The 14,744-nt window shown below is 43.2% G+C and overlaps 1 protein-coding gene across 2 annotated transcripts in view; it reads right to left on the reverse strand.

Moving 5' to 3' along the window:
• Positions 1-14,437, reverse strand: part of DCX (doublecortin) — an 87,057-nt gene extending 72,620 nt beyond the window's left edge. For both annotated transcript variants that reach the window (XM_014955266.1, XM_014955265.1), the window contains exons 1-3: positions 14,268-14,437; positions 12,335-12,725; positions 1,434-1,774 (exon numbers count right to left, since the gene is read on the reverse strand). In XM_014955266.1, the coding sequence (XP_014810752.1) occupies positions 1,434-1,774; positions 12,335-12,698 (705 nt within the window). In that variant the 5' untranslated portion in view covers positions 12,699-12,725; positions 14,268-14,437. The remainder of the gene's footprint in view (positions 1-1,433; positions 1,775-12,334; positions 12,726-14,267) is intronic.
• Positions 14,438-14,744: the final 307 nt, after the last annotated feature.

Below are 14,744 nucleotides of genomic sequence, written 5' to 3' on the forward strand. Positions count from 1 at the left end.
TTGTAAAGCTGCTGTGATTCAAAATGCATGGTCTTGTGCCCATGTAGGATTTCCTCGGTGAGGATGGATCATTTGACTCTTCTTCCTCTTTCCCCAGCCACTTCCAAGGTTTCCAGTACATCACTCCCTGTATCACTGCCTATTTACAGCACGCTACTCTATCTATGGACAGTCTAGCTGGAAAGTCACCCAGTCACATATAAACTATACATTTCGTGAAGAAAAAGTGCTGGGTTGAGACAACTGGAAAAAGAAAAGCTTTGAAGCTTTGACAGGCAGATGAGATTTTTGTATATCTGAAGATAGAAGCAGCCACCAAACTAACGTGCATTTTACAGTGGTTGGTACAAAGCAAGAATATCAGACAGGTTAGAGTGACATGCTACTTTCAGCCCCCTGCACGTGGACTGTGCAGGACACTTTATGAGCCTATATTTGGGATTGGGAGGATGAAGGATGATCATTTTCATATGTAAAGTCTGCATATTAGTTGGATGCATTGCCTAGGGTTGGCACAGTATTTTGAGAGCCAGTGTTTGAATAATTTTCTCCAGAAATAGGAAAGAGAGTTAATTTAAAGCAATAGCATCAATCCCTAGAATAGCCAGCGTCCAACACCCACACAAGAGCTGTGCTGCCTTACTCCAGAATCTGAAGAAAGAAAAATAGTGACAAAAATAAGATCATTCCTCAATTACAGAAGACACAGAACTGTTAAATCAAGCTTGGATTTTTCCTTTAAGAATCTAGCTCTTCCCAGTCCCCAAAGTTATCCTCCACATTCCTTTAAAGGTTTTCATAGATACAGGAGTATGAAATGGCTTATTGCTATGTAGCTGCTAACAAGAGACAGATGTTTCCTTCAGTTCCAGGAAAATGTAGACATGAAGCACATTATGATGACCAACTAATTATATTTGACCTGAATCCCTTTCTGCATGTTATCTCTTCATGCATTTAGTCAAAAAAATGCAACACAGTTCCATTCTTTTCCTGCTAATTACTGAGCTAAACAGAAGAGCATGCTTGGATCAATTACTTTATTTTAGCAAGCAAGGAAAGTCAAGCAACACATTTTTACTTAGTGAAGCCAAAGCTTGAGAGTTCTTGCAATTGCTTCAAAGCCAAATCAACTGGTGGCTGTGAGCCGAACTCCCCATGTTATTTATTTAGCTAGTCCGGAAGACACGCACTGCACGCTGGCGTGCAGGATGGAGCATCTGTTTCACTCAGAGGGTCGGCTACATTCTTTACTTGATATTAATATCAGTGAAAATTTAGTAACTTAACCACTGGCATGAGAAGTCTGACTTCTGAGAGAACAGATGGCAGTGATCATCTCAGGTTAATTTTAGGCTTCAAGAATTGTTCTGAGTCAGCAAAGCCTAAAGATAAGAGAAAGAAAAGGACATAACATCTGTAAAATCTCCTACCTGTTTCCCATCCAAGGTATACAGCTTTTTGACCACTCCTGTCTCCAGTTTTATAGCTTCAGTGATATCAGTGAGAACTTGCTCAAAAGAATGGGCAGTCTTCTTGTTCAGGAGCACACGGACGGCCTTCCGGGGCTTCACCCCACTGCGGATGATGGTTACCAGCTTGGGACGAACAAAATCTTTGTTCTCCTTTGCCTGGGCGCTGTTGCTGCTTGCCAGAGACTGAGGTGCTTTCTGGTTGGCAGATGTCTTCACATTGACAGACCAGTTGGGATTGACATTCTTCGTGTATTCTACCTTCTTGAAGAAGTTGTCAGATGAGCAGACATAACTTTCCCCTTTTGAAAGAAGTGAACACCGGTCTAATTATACGGTTATTCCCATAAGACTGTTGAAAAACAGACACTATACATGTCCCCCCATTAATCATGTAAATCATTTATAACTGCTTTCATTAGCACTTCCATGAGAGCTTGTCATTAAAATGCTTTGGCTTATTTTAATTTTATATTTATACTTATTTAAAATATGACTAGTATTTCCCCAAAGTAAGCAACTCAGCCATAGCTTGCATTACCAAATACATACTACCACTCAGTCACATAAACAGGGGTTAAAAGGGGTTGAGAGTTATAAAGGTATTTAGGTGAGATGCAACTAAGCTGTCTAAAAGCTCCTAAACACGAAATTCATTTAATCACCTACATTATTTTGTAAATTTGCCAGCTTCCTCTCCACCTTTACAGACCTAGCTACTACTTCAGTCTGTCATCCCATGCCAAGAGGATATCAACATTCATCCACAAAGTATTTTTTGTGTCATGCCTGAAAGTAATGAAAATCTGGTACCGAATAGTCTCTACCCAAAACAGTTTTGATAAATCTAGCAGGCATAACAAATATAGTTCATTGTAGTGTCAGCAGTTTATTAGAGGACAGACCTAGTGGCAACTACCCCAAATACCACTAGTTGCTTTTATATGGCTGGTACCAACCAAAAATATATTAAATCCTAATTCAGACATGGTAGAGAAGGGTTACACAGTCTTGTTAGTAATTCACAAAAAAGCCCTTCCCTATCCCATCCAAAATTAGTTTCAAGCTTTGTCTGTAATTTACAGGATCCTATCTAAAGTTTTAAGAGAACCTTAAAGGATTTGTAGGATCTTCTTTTGCACTTGCAAATCCGATGGATGCTAGAAGAGTTACTACTAGAATGAGGCAGTAAAACAGCATCCCTAAGGGAGTGTAGCTGTCTAGTCTGAAATGACTCAGGCTGCTGAGCACTTGAGGACGCACTGAAAAAGAGTCAGTCATTGCTCGAGGAAGAAGCTTTTGTCTCGCCATTAGATAAAATTTTAATAGGAACTGAAGGCATAACATGGGTATCTGTAGGATCTTAGGGAGTTTCTTTCAGTGCTTTATTGGTCTGATCTTACAGAATGAATTTCTTCAAATATCATGATAGGTTGGAATCAAAATATAGATTTAGTTATTTTGAATAATAAAAAAATATCCTTCTTCATATAAACAGACTGGCTGTATTTCTGTATCTCTTCCCTACTGCAAACTCCAAAGCCTGGACATCTTTGAACCCAACATCTGAGTCTGACTTTCATTAAGGGATTTCTAAGACAGGATTTCACATCCAATTGGCAAAGGTATAAATATGGATTTCCAAATAGTCCACTGATTTCCACGGAATTTTATGGTCAAGGCACATAACGTATCCAATATAGTGTTCATATAGCCATCCTTCTGCTGACTAAACTGCATTTTTGATGGAAGCACCAAGGCAATCCTTTCATAGAACATATGGTGAGACCACTAACAGTTACACAATAAACAGAAGGCTTTATAGGCTTAAAACAATGGTCTGTGTAGTATTTATGTCCTTATTACTGCTAAGGGATTGATGTCATGAGCAGACATAGAAAAGATTCAGGATGCTAACATTTTTTTTAACCCCAACTTTTTAACCCCAACCCCAGTTTGCCAAAAAGTGATGTGTACTCATGGTGCTTACACCAACTGCAGCTTTTTTCCATCTCCTCAGCTGCATAAAATGACCATTATCAACAGAAAGCAGACATTCTGTTTTCACTTCTGAAGACCAGACAGAAACAGAGAAGGGAGAAGAGAGCTAACAAGGGTCATGACGAACATTGTCAGCTGGGCATTTTATCAACTAGTATATCCCAAGCTAATGCAATAAGATCAGCAAGAGGTTCTGTTGGCTTGAACAAACAATACAGATCTATATTTGAGGCATGTACGCTGTCGGCAAAACCCCTTATTAAGCTGACCATGTAGTACCAATAGCTGAAGCTCTTTAATGCCTTACAGTTCTTGAAACTGACTCAATAGAAGCATGAAGATACCCCACAGAGTACCATACATTATAAATAATTCCCACTGGAGACATTGATTGTTTTCCAGAAGTACTGAATACTTTAAGTCTTTCTGATTAATAAGTGATAAATTGTGGTTTATTCATCTGCTGCAGCCAAGCAACACCCAGCACAGAGCAGACCCGGTTTCACAACTGAGTATGAAGTGCAGCAAGGGGAGTTTGAAATGCTCTCAGGGAATTAGCCCTGCTAAGAACCTGAGCCCTCCCAAGCCCATAATCCCTGGGTGGCAGAGACTTTGTAAGCATGCTCAACAGAACTGTAGCATTATCCTTTCAGAAAAAGGGATTTCTATGTTTAAATGCAATACTAGGAATAAGTGATTTGAATACTCTTCTCACACCTTCTCCAGGCCTCCCTGTGGAAGCTCCTGACCTCACCTGCACCTCTGCTTCTCTACCTGAAAAACAGAAGTAGCAATATCTGCCACTGAAGTGTTGCAAGGCTTGACTTTCATCTGTGTTTACATCATATTTGGGGATAGAAGCAGCCACAATGAAAGAAAGCATATATTTGTGCTGTGTTCTATAAAAGTGTGGTGTTGGAGCATGTTTTCTGTTCATAAATTCCATGTTTTAAAGTAAATGGAAGAGATTATTGGTATGTTTGGTAGAGTACTATTACTCTTAGTTCCAGCTGAACCATTTGGAATTCTTCACAGCACACCATAGCTGCCTAGTGTATTTACAACAGCATACACTGAAGGCAATACTCTCCTACTTGGCTTTATTTCCACAAATGCAGTATTAGGTAGCTGTGCGTACATAGATACACTGGCCTTTCAGATTAAGTTTACAGTCATAAGTGGAAAATGGAATCTGCCCTTTCTCACTTTGCTTCATTTAACCCAAACCCTAGAAAATATTTTATGGAATTCTAAAACTGGGCAGAAATTTGCTTGGAGTGACACTTCAGAAGAGCAGTTCAGAATAGCAGCTCTTCTCAGCACCATTTCTGCAGTTATAGCAGTATAGTTCCAGGGAACAGCAGCTTTGCTTTCCTTCTTTCCTGATCTAAAGACATGACCTGAAACTTTAACTTAATTTAAAAATTATTTAAACTGATGTCTTCCCGAACTCATTTTTTGGCCTTCAGATAATAGCAAAATTATCATTCACGTTCCTCAGTGAGGCACGTGTCACATCCCTTTTACCATTTGCCAGCCAGAAACACATGCTATTTCACTTCCCATAGCCGAGTTTTACCCAAACCTTACTGTGAGGTGGAGGCAGGGTCAGGCAAGCATGGGCTGAAGGACTGTGAACTTTCCTGGCTTTGAGCACATGTACTATAGCCAGAAGATCATAAAAAAGAGAAATCTTATGGACAATAGTGCTATCATAGAAAGAGGAGTGGTTTCTTGGTTTCTCTGCTACATCCGTCTGTGCTAAGCCCATAATGAGAAGTCAAGGTGTGCAACTGTGCCAGTCAGAGAAATGTAACTGAAAGACACAGCATGGTTGCAGATGATGTGAACAGCATAACAGAAGGAAAGGGGAGAAAGCGGATATCATACTTTGTCAAAAGCAAAAGAAACAACTCCAAGAAGTATATTGCTTCCCAGACCCAAATATAAAAAGCTGCGCACAAATATTTTCAGGAATACGTCTTTAGACAGCAAGCAGCTGTGTACATGTGCAGAAATCCAACTGTAAGCTATGAAAAATTATGATGAACAGTCTTGTCATTACTTCCAAATAAAACTCCCAAAGACCTCATGCATTGGGAGTGGGAAGCTTTTGTAAGAGCAAGAAGCACCACCTTGGCAATATCCAATCTGCTGCTGAACACCACACCACGGGCATGACACCAGTGGTGCTAAAGACAACTTTTTTTAGTGCAGTGTCAGGTCAGTGTGCAAGATGCCCTTTCTGCACTGCGAAACCAAAGCCCCGCAGGATGATGTGCATTTGTCATCATGCCAGTATGCTCCAGAGGTGTCACAATTTCTATCATGCTACCAAACCAGCCAAGGCATTTATTTATTTCTTCCATCCTGCCCTTAGCAATAGATGGACTGACTGTAGACCTTTGTCCTTAGGTCATCATCAGCATATTTGCCATTTGAAGCCACGGTTTCTATCACACTGAATTACTCTGGCTACAAGTGCATTACACATGACTGCATTACCAATTTGATAGAAGCGCAGGCGATTATTCAGCTCCTAAAGCAGGGATGATCTCAGCAAAGATAAGGTTTACCTTAGAGAAGGATTCTTAGAGAAACTCTAAGCTCAAGATGAGCGCTAATCCTTCAACCCTCTTACAGCAGCTCCTTGTGACAATACTAAAAGTGACAGGCTGCACTTTTAGAAAAAGTTATCCTTTCTCAGCACGCACCAGCAAGTTTTCAAGTATAATGAACTGCGGGCAGAAGTCTTGCGAGAAAAATCACAGAAGCTGGATTGAGGCCATTTTGAAAGTATAACTGCTAACAGTTATTCCAAAAAGAGTCTCTGTGGGCTGCAGTCAATTATTTTGGTTGTTAGCTCTGCTGTCGCAAAGTTGAGATAGTGCTACTGTGCCCAGCTTTCATCTTTCATGGGATTTACTATGACTTCAATAGGAATTAAGTAGACTTAACACCTTGCAGAGTTCATTACATAGTGTTAAAGCAGGCCTTTAGTTTTAAATGTGTGAACTTCTTGCTACATTATGCATTAAAAAGGATCTTCCTCTGCCTCAAGACCTACTCCACCATGGCAAAATGAACTCTGAAAGAGCTTCCTTCCTTTGGCTCTTCCACAGGGAGCTCTCCCATGAGAGAGAAGCACCTCTTGTTCTGTTGAAAAAATGACAGAAATGCACAATTACCAAACCTTCAAAATCACATGATGCCCATAAAGATTTGGTGGGACACCAGTTCTAGCATGACAGCCAGGATGACCGGATAAAACAGAAACACATGGATAAGTTATGTAGGATGCAATTAGCCAAGCTATCAGGACAACAGCCATAGAAAACAATGCCACAGGTTACCAAGACTTCAGTATTAGACTACACAAATCTCAATTTTCCAGGCAAACTGCAACATGCACGTATTGGGTGGAGATTTCAACGTACTTCCTATAAACTCCTTACTCCCAGCACACACCAGGCTCTGTAGAGTTCCAGGGAGGAGCCCCTCCTATGATTACTTTTAAACACTCCTGGACAAGATTTAGGAAAAGATTCCCTGGAGCATGACAGGATTTAAAAAGCTTGGAAACACTTTCTGGAACATCTCTTACAGCCCAAGAACGTTTGTAATGAAACCCTACCAAGCAAAAAAAAAAATCCTATTCAGCTTTTTCTGATGTTTAATCCGAGGCAAGAACAGATTTCAGATAAGTAGCGCAGCACAGGACAAGGGCATAAATCCACCCTCGGGTAGGCCCTCCAACCACAACACAAGGGGGCCTGTGCCCTGCCTAACAGCCTGAGCATAACAGGAGCTCAGAAGGGAGGTGGTCTATACCTTCAACTAAATGTTGAGTCCCTCAAATTCTGCTTTTAATCTATGTCTGTGTTTCTGCCTTTACTGACTATGTCTAATCCATGTTGTATTTGATGGGTTTATTTCCACATGTATTTCTGACCCTGACCATACACAGCAAAGGAAGCTTAATTCACATGAAATCAGCTGCTGACTAAAAGCAGGTCCAAGGTCCACTTATGACAAAAAACTTGAAATATGCAAGTACCTCCAAACCACTGACCAAACCCTGAAAAAGGCACAGGATGGGAACAAAAGCACCTGAACAAGAAACCTCAGAGCTCTGACTTCCGTCTTTGTCTTATCTATGGACTTAGGACAAATAAACCAGACTGCTTTTCTGCGTCTCAGTTCCTCATCAGTACTAACTCCTTCCGCCTTGATGTGTCCAGACCATAATCTCCCTGGGCAGGAGCTCTCTCCTCTTATATTTACATTGTACATTACATTACATTTAAATGGTGCCTTGCACAGTAGGATGCCCCATTTGGTTGGCGCCTCTAAATACACTGTGACAAATGTCTAATCTTTACAGGTGGGAAATTTGGCTTCCGGGGAAGTTTCATCCCTCCCTGCAGAGGAAACAAACCACTCTCCACCAGTTTTGAGGTTAACTTGGAGTTGCAACAGCTTCAGCAGCCAGGCATTTGCCTTGTGCCTTTCCCTCACTCTCCAAAAAGAAACTTTTGTCCCACAAAGAGCTCATCTGTGAAACAATGGGAATAGCAAGTTGCAACCTGAGTTGGGAACACATGGCCAAGAACAGCATTTCTTAAGCCATCTTTGCTGTTGAAGTCAATGCATAACATGAGCTTCCGCTTTTATCAAGCCCTCCCTTCAAAGAAAAAGAGCGATCACAGCTGAGTCAGGGAGAATTTGCCATCTCATCAAAATGCATCTACAAGAACATAGAAGCTCAAAATGAACCAAGGAACAAGCCACCCTGTCCAGATGTCAAAGGCAACTAGATTTCAGTAGCAACTTAGATGACAATGTGCGCTGCTCTAATATCAGCTTGAACAAGGATGGAAAAGATGGCACATGAATATGAAAGATACTAAAAAAAAAAATCAAGTTTTCTCACAGCACAAGGCACAGAGTTAACTGTTACAACAGTGGCTCACCGGTAATCTGTAAAGCCAGATTCATATATTGACTTCCTAAAACCTTGGTCACCAGAACCAATTATAATATTAAAGGGAATAAAGATCATCTGGTGCTCTTTTCCAAAAGATTCACTTATTGACTAAAAGAACCATGATAGATAGTAGCACTTGGGCCCCATGCCCACTCCTGACTCAGTCAAGAAAATACACAGGTGGGAGATGCTGTCAGCAGTTTACCTGTAGTCAGGATCAGCTGTAACAGTCCAGTAATAGGATGCTGTACTGCATTAAATCAACATATTGATTAAGGAGGAATAGTCCTACTCAAGGCAGCATGTACATTATTTACAAATACATTAAAACTGAATGCTGACAGTACAGTCAAGATTAAGACAGTAAGTACAGTGATGGAAGATGGCCATTATGAGTGAAAGGAGGAAGAACTAAAATTATCAAAGAGATGGATTTTGAGAGAAGATTGTTGGGAGACATGGACATAGACAGCTCTCTGATACAGGAGGCAGTATGGAAAAAGCAGCCAGCAATAGTTGAGGAAGAACTCAGCAAGAAGCAAAAAGCAGAGTCTCGGTGGGCTTCCAAAACGTCAGGCATTAAGATTCAGTACAGGAAAGGACCAAGAGGCCCAACCCAACTGGCAGCTAGGACAGATGTGATCAAAGAGTAAGAGAGACTTCACTTGTTCCATCTTGGACAGACTGGGAAGTAAAACACCTAATCCAGAACCTTGGGAGAACAGCCCTGAATGCCAGGGAAGAAAAAACTTCCAAGTCCAAGTCTGGAGACCAAAAGGCTTATTTGCAAGACCCATTTAGTTGGCAGCACACCAGGTGGGTTTTGTTCACCTGAAACATCTGTCTCAAGGATATTGTTATTGTGCAATATTGTTCTCTACTCTCCAGAAGTAGATTCAGACTATATCATGTAAGCACATTTTTAAATCATGTAGAAGTAATCAAGTAGTTAGAACGTGATGTGAAATATTATCAGTAACTCATCAGCTTTTGCAATTAAACTCTCTGATGTCTTCTTTGCCTAGGTTCTACTTGTTTATTGGAAATTACAGTAATAAATTAGTACATTATAGCAACTAGGACTGGTTTAGTTACTCTCAGTGTCCAACCAGCAATTTAATTTATATGGCAAACCTATACTGTTTGTGTATGTACTGGTTTTGTATGTCACAGTACAATTACTCTGAAGTTCTGGTTTTCCATGCATGTACCTAGCACACAGTTATACAAACATCCAAGCTTATTGCATAGTTTACGACAAAAGCAATGTCTTTCCCAGGTTGCTTTATTACAACAGATGCGTAGGTCTTCCCTAGAAATATGGGAATATTGTTATCATTAAACTGTCAATAGCAATATGCAGATCTACTGTTGCATTTTCAGGGGAATATTAAACTGTCAATAGCAATATGCAGATCTACTGTTGCATTTTCAGACACTGGATTTCTTTGTTTCACTCTGCTCAGATTGTATTTTCCTAGATGATGCTCTGCTAAGGACACAGCCACACAGACAATCCCATTTTTGTTTTAGTGCCACTTCTTCAGTGCTGTTTCCAGATACCATTTCAGCAGAACAAAGCCAGAATCCAAATGCCAGCATCTCTTGCCTAAACCTTAACTGGTAAAAAAATATTTTCAAGAAGTAGGTACCTTCTTACTTACTGCAGCAAAACCCAATGTAAAGCATGTAAAACAGCTAAAGGTTTCTTAACTTCATTGACAAAAAGCAGGAAGAATATACAAGGAAGATGAGTATCAAAGGAGAATAAAGAACTGCACTTTCTCCTGTGGAGTTATTCCTGAAGATTTACATAAAACCTAGAACAAGCAGGACTGAGAGCTGCCATTAGAAAAAGGCTGTGTCCATATTAAGAGATCAGAATGAAACATGGCAGAATCTCTAAAATTAAGGGAGGCCACACCTCCATTTGACAGCTGTAACTGAGCTGAGAATAACTCCACTAGGACTGCATCATCTCTCTGAAAGGCAGCAATTTCTTCCCAGTAAAACTCCTTTATGGAAACCAATATTTATTCTGTGTACTTTTCCCCACAAAGAATTTTGGGAAAATGAGTATCCCACTTGACAGATAAGGAATTCTAGGGAGAGATGCTTTAGTCAAGGTCACACAATGACTCACTGCTGAAGCTGCCCCTGCAGTTCAGTGGCTCACACGCTCACATTCATTGTCTTTTACTAAAGGCAAAAGCCTTATGGATTTTATAGTCACCAAATCAGCCAAGTCGTCAGCTTGAAGGAAAACATCAGGCAACAGGGAAGAGCAACTCCCCTCTTGCCACAGAGCAATCAGGATATTCCAGGTCCAAACAAAGAAAGGAATATCTGAATTGCTCAGGGAAAAGAAAAGCAGGGTGGCCGTGGGTGTCCTCTGTGCACCCCACTTTGTCTGCACTCCTGCAGAGCTTGCCCACAGCCATGCCTTGGGCAAGGAGGCAGGACTGGCCATGTAGCAATTTCATCCTGGGGGTCCTCCTGACACTCCCTGAAAAGGACAGCACCCATGGCGGCAGCCCACTGCTGCAGAGGGAGCTCCCCAGGCACAGACAAGGCTGACAGCTGAGCTCCACAGGACCAAGCCTGCCCCCAAGCCACCCTCTCTGGACAGAAGAATTGATTTTTGACTTATCCTTCATCCCATAGTCCAAGTGACACTCAGAGGAACAGGCACACTGACACTCTCTCTAGATACAAAGATAGACTCAGACCTGCCCTGAGCATCCCCTGCATGCTCAGACCTGCCACGCAGGGGATGCCTTCCCACACTCCCTCAGACCTACCACAGCAATCCACCTCACCACTCACAGGCCCTACAGAAACGCTCCCCAAATACACCCCCTTACACACACACCCCCATCTGAATATCTCTTCTTCCACACAGACTTTGCTTGAACCATATTCAGATGTAGCTCATGAACTCCCAATACCCTTTCCACACACATCACTATGCACGAACCCCCCCAGCACTCCCCCACAGCCCAACACACCCCCCCACACTCCCTCAGTACAAACCTTACCACACACCCTGTGCATGAACCCCCTTGAGGAATCCCAACACCTCCTCTGCAATTAACCCTCCTTACATCTTCCTCCACACATGTATCAAATCCCAAATTTCACCAAACCCAACCCCCCCAAAACACCTTTTTCCATACACACACCTTGTTCATTATTTTCTCCCTCTAAACACACTGTGAACTCCCAATGCACCCCTCCACACACTCCCCAAACACTGTAAAACCTCTGACACCCCCCTTCCACACATCTACTATACACATTGTATGCACCCCCAACACCCCACTCCACACACCCTCAAGTCCCTGCACAGCCCTGACCACACCCCTACACACACACATTGTGCACAAACCCCTCAAAACACCCCTATACAGAGTGCATAAATCCCTCCCACCCCCGTTACACACGCACCACATCTCATTCACATCTCCATTCATACCCATCCACCCCAGCGGGAAAACCGCATCACTCCTCAGCCACCCCCTGCACCCATCTGGGACCCTCCCCCTCTGCTCAGCCTGGACAGACGTGTGGACACCCTCAGACAGCCCCCCCGAGCGATGGACACAGCCATGTCTAGCCAAGAGAAAGACACACCCCTTTGGCGCCACATCTGTACCCGAGCGAGTGTGCTGGTGACACCCTGGGGGGGTATCAGCCCCAGCACGACCACCCTCTCCCACACCACTCCGGAGGGGCGGGCAAACGGTTGGATTCAGCACAGAGGGGCAGAAGCATCCCCTTGCGCCGAGAAAATGTGACCTTAACGGCAGACCCAAGTGCTGCAGCCCCCTTCCCACCCCGCCTCCTCACTGCACCAGGCGGTGATGCTAATTACCTTCCTCCAGCTCATCCATGCTCCCAATCTTCCGCGACCCGTCGATGGTGTAAATGTAACGGACTCCCTGAGGCAGATTAATGTTGTCAGACAGGGATCGGGTCAGGTCAGCCAGGAGAGCATCAAAACTTCTGAAGCGGTCAGAGGACACGGCATATACAATCCCCTTGAAGTAGCGGTCCCCGTTGCGATAGAAACGCACCTTCTTGGCTTTCTTCTCATTACTCAGTGCCTGTAAGGTCCTGGTTCTGTAGAAGCTACAGTGAGCACTGTGAGTGGGGCTGGGCAACCCATTCATACGTGAGCCTCGCATGTTTCTGGACGCCTTGTCTCTTTCGTCAAAGTGTCCAAAATCAAGTTCCATAGTTTGGTGAACCCTAAAGATCTGAAGCTGAGCAGGAAGGAGATGGGGAGAGAAGGAGTGCGAAGGGACAGGTTAGAGCCAAGCAGAGCCACAATCCAGAGAGAAAAACGACACTGATGCAAGAGCTGTGTCTGTAGCAGGACAGATGCTTTTGGGAAGCACCCCCTCCTCTGACCCAGATTTGTATTGATTCTGGGGACTGAGGGTAGGAGGGGTCCTCACATTTTGAAAGGGATCCAACTACTGGGGGCAGGGAACACATTTCTAGAGAGCTGTCTGCTCCTGCACCTGGGAGTTTTCAAAGTGCAGTAAATTGGGACTTGGGGCTGAAGGAATACACGGCAATCACAACTCAGCCCCACAAAAACTCGTCCAAACACCAGTTGGCAATGAATTAAACCTCTGAGCCCTGTGAGGTTTCCTTTGGCAACAGAAAACAAGGAGATCCCAGTAAGTCAGCCCTTCAATCTGTCGAATGACGGAAGGAACCAAAGCATCTGAATGTTTAACATTAAAATAAACTGGCATTTATGAAAGAATGGTCACAGGGGAATAAGCAGTTTCTTTGTGACAGCCTGTTCAATAAGGGTTAGCAATGAGATCCAGCCCACCCTTCCCCCTATCCGCAGCCCCCTCCTAGCCCATCAATCAATTCCCAGGACCAGCCTACATCTCTAAGAAGAAATGACTGGAAAGAAAAATCTGTCATTGAGGCTTCGATAAGCTCTTTTCAGCCTGAGTCTCCTCTGAATTGCATTTCTGCTCCCCTTTAATGAGGAGCAGAAAATAAAGGGGCTGTTTGCACCCCCCTTCCAGGTTTAAGTGATTTAATTGCTGGAAGTGCCCCTGCCCAAGGGACACGCCGCCCCTGCTAGCTCACCTTTCATTGTTCTGAGCGCGGGGGGCTCCCAGCGCAAGCCACTAGCACAGAAAAGCTGAGACTTGAGCTGACACCCAGCAAGCAGGAATTTCTGCACAGTCTTTAGTTTATTCTCAAGAACAACCTTCCTTCCGCACCAAACCCCAACACAAAAGGAGGAGGAACCCCCAACCCTGCAATAGAAAGACTCTTCTACTCCCTCAGCACACCCAGGAACATGCAACTCACGTATGTTGCTTGTATGTTAACACTGGGCAGAAAGGGGATTTTCACCAGCACTTGGCAGCTGTATATAAATCTAGGAAAAGCTGTTGCTATCTCTTCCCCACCCCTTATGTTTGCCAGAATGAAGCTTCATCCCTGTATTTTACAATGTCAATGTGACCTGTGCAAGAAAAATCATTGTTCCCAGTCTGCAATAAAGCAGAAGATGACAATGCAGGCGATTTGCACAGAAACCCCAAGTTGAGAACATTTTCCCCACGATGCCAGTTGGGGTAGATTCAGTCCGGTGTCATGCACTGAACAATGAAACATCCAAGCAACTTCGGGAATGAATCAGAGGATGCAGGGGGGTTGATTTTAAAATGAACTGCAGATGCTGTAAGGTACTAAGAGAAAGATTCCTCCTTTCTATCTGACATCTGTTACTTTTCTGCATGCAAGTCAGTCAAAAAAGCTCTACTCACCGGTTTTCAGCGCGCAGGGTGGAGATGCTGAGAGAAAGAAAACCAGGCTCACTCTGCCTTTGTTGTCTGAGCTCCAAGCAAGAAATTCCTGCCAGGGTGGATGAGACGCCTCCTAGGTCCTAGTGCCTTGTTCCATCCCTTCACGGTAACTTTGCCTCAGTGGTTTTTACTCTCACCATCAGTCTCCTGCTTGTAGCCTTCTCTGTATTTGAGGGGAAAAAAAAAAAGAAAAAAAAGGTGTGTTCATTCCAGCTCTGGATACGTTAACAGATAGGTAAACAAAAAGTTTAAAGGGGCAGGTTTTGGGGTAATGTTCTAAAGGATGCAAATTTCCCCTTGGCTCCAGCTTCATCAAGAAAGCATCTAGTCCCCCCCCCCCAAAAAAGATATCATAATTAGACTGATGCACCAATATTAGGTGTGTTCATTCCAGCTCTGGATACGTTAACAGATAGGTAAACAAAAAGTTTAAAGGGG

Source organism: Calidris pugnax, unplaced genomic scaffold, assembly GCF_001431845.1.
Source record: "Calidris pugnax isolate Ruff unplaced genomic scaffold, ASM143184v1 scaffold38, whole genome shotgun sequence".
NCBI classification, from domain to species: Eukaryota; Metazoa; Chordata; class Aves; order Charadriiformes; family Scolopacidae; genus Calidris; species Calidris pugnax.